Source organism: Penaeus monodon, chromosome 12 (genome assembly GCF_015228065.2).
Source record: "Penaeus monodon isolate SGIC_2016 chromosome 12, NSTDA_Pmon_1, whole genome shotgun sequence".
Classification (NCBI taxonomy): domain Eukaryota; kingdom Metazoa; phylum Arthropoda; class Malacostraca; order Decapoda; family Penaeidae; genus Penaeus; species Penaeus monodon.
In genome coordinates, this window is record NC_051397.1 from 36,968,657 (window position 1) to 36,971,156 (window position 2,500).

At 31.4% G+C, this 2,500-nt stretch overlaps 1 protein-coding gene across 3 annotated transcripts in view; it reads left to right on the forward strand.

The window, feature by feature from the left end:
- Window positions 1-2,500, forward strand: part of LOC119579406 (complexin-like) — a 116,802-nt gene that overhangs the window by 105,456 nt on the left and 8,846 nt on the right. The window contains exon 5 of one of the 3 annotated variants that reach the window (XM_037927201.1): window positions 1,120-1,143. The exons of the other annotated variants lie outside the window; for them this stretch is intronic. Coding sequence (XP_037783129.1) covers window positions 1,120-1,143 — 24 coding nt within the window. The remainder of the gene's footprint in view (window positions 1-1,119; window positions 1,144-2,500) is intronic. 3 annotated transcript variants of the gene reach the window in all.

The following is a 2,500-nucleotide window of genomic DNA, read 5'->3' on the forward strand; positions in this document are numbered from 1 at the left end:
AGTAGTACTATCGTTACAGGATTCATTATCATTATCATTATTAGTAGTATTGTTATTAGTATTTGTATTTGAATTACTGCTAGCATTATCATTATCATCATTGTTATAATCATTATAATTATTATCATCATTATCATTATTATTATTTTTATTATTATCATTATCATCATCGTTTTTATTATCATTATTGTCATTATTATCATTATCATTACTATTACTATCATTCGTCTTACCATCATTTTCATTGTTGTTATCATTATTTTTATTATCATGATTAGTATTATAATCTTTGTTTTTATCGTTATGATTAACACTATAAGTTGTGATAATAATTACCATCATGTCATAATTACCATCACCCTTGTTGCGTCACCATAATTATATTCATTAGCAATATTTTCGTCACATTGATCATAAATTCCTCAGGAATAATATACTTTTTTAATTGATTGAAGTTCAAGTATTCACTATCGTTGCTTTTCAACTGTTAAAGATGGCAGTTGCTTTATGTGTATAATGATATTATCATGATCATCATTGTTAAAAAAGAAAGATATATATATAAAACAAAGATAAAGAGTGCACGCCATAGTAGTCAATTCACAAACTCGAAGCCTTTCGTAAGTCCACTTACACAAAGCTTTAGTCGCCAAGGATTAATGCGATGACTAACAGAAACTGCTTCCTTTATTATTTATTCCTTCTTGTTTTTTTCGGAAAGCTTTTGATCTCTTTCTTTACATTTAAGTAGAATAATAATGAAAGGAAGCCAGCAAAATGATCTTTGAATTCTAAGCACTGATCTGACTGGTTGAGAATATGCCCAGGGAAGCGCTCTGATTGGTGCATCGTTGCCATCGATTCCCAGCTGAGTAATTTGAATATATATAACATTACTAGACCTCTGGGCCCTGACTGTGGTATAAAACGCTTTGCTATTTGATTATTATACCTAGGATGCTGTGGTTTGTACCTATCGGGAAGTAGGTATAATTAGTACACCAGGTTTATTTTCTTCTTTTTACATATATATTTTTTGGTAATTATTTTTCGATGAATGTCACTAACCAATTGTTTGTTTTGTTTCTTTCCCCCTTACCCCCCCTCATGAATTATTAGAAAAATTTCACATTCTTAGCGGTGGTAAGTTGCAGATCAAGTAAGATGTTTGTCATATATATATATACATAGCTCTTCTTAAGCTGACTGCAAAATTCTCTCTCTGTCAGATCTCTCCATAGCCGACACTCAAGTTCCTTTTTTTCACGTCCACTTAATGCAGGGCGTTTTCTCTTTTTTAATAACCATTTTTAAAAAAAAGAAAACGCTTTAAAAATTGACTTCTGACTTGCTTCGTAGTCAAGTCAAGAAATTCCCCCACCGAAGATCCCCTCAAACCTCTAATTCTAATCACCTTAAATAATCTTTCAGTCGTAAGAACAAAAAATGAAAAATAAAAAATATAAAAATATATACAAAAATAAAAAAAAAACAGTCATCGCCCTGCATTAAATAAACCAAAGATCTCTTAGATAAGATATCACTTGAAGTGACGTTTCCAATGTTTACCTATCGAGAGACTGAATAAGTTCTTCGTACACTCAGATCTCACACTAATCGTTTCCATTCAAACCCCTCACTGGCTCTGTCGTAGTTCCATGTGAAATTTCTCTATGATGGCAATTGGCACAGTCTCCCTTCACCCGCTCAAATGTTTTTTCCGTGTCCATAGATCTCCTGTTTTATATTTATCGTTTTTCATTCCTTTGTGCAAAGGTGTTTTTTTGTTTGGGTTCCTTATTTCTTTGTTTTGTTTTCTTTTTCTTTCCTTACTTCTCTGGCTTTTCTATTTCATTCTTACTTTGCATCAATTGCACTACGTAGTTTTGGAATCTATTTTGTGTCACACTTGTTTTCTGTGACGTATCCAAGCGAATATAACATTATTTTAGATATATATTTTTTTCAATCCTACGAATAATATCACTTCGTTTCGTGTTTGTAAGTTGATCTTGGTACATGCCTGCGAAAAGTACTAACCAGCTGTAACATATCAAACACCAAATTATATTAGCACAGTAAGAGTTTCATTTCAATCCCTTGTAGATCATGTAATAACCATCTTTGCGTTTTCGTTGTAAAATAATCATATTTTAGCCATTCTAAATCGGTTCAGAATTCTTACTTGCTATACGTCGGGATTTTGTCACTGTAATCAGACTTTCATAACCATAAACTTTCCTATTTAGAAGATTAAAGTACAGTCGTTTAGTTTTACATAGATGCGCTGGAGTAAATTTTTAGATTGACTCCGTTCATAAGCATAATAATAATAATAACATTGATAATAATTTCCTACAAATTGACAATTAGATTAACTGACTTAAAGCTATGAAAATCAGCATAGAATTAGAATAATGTGATGTTGTCTGAACGCTTTATAATGTTATCAAAAGATAAGGATAAGTCGTCTCGTCTCGATACACTGTCACCATTGTTG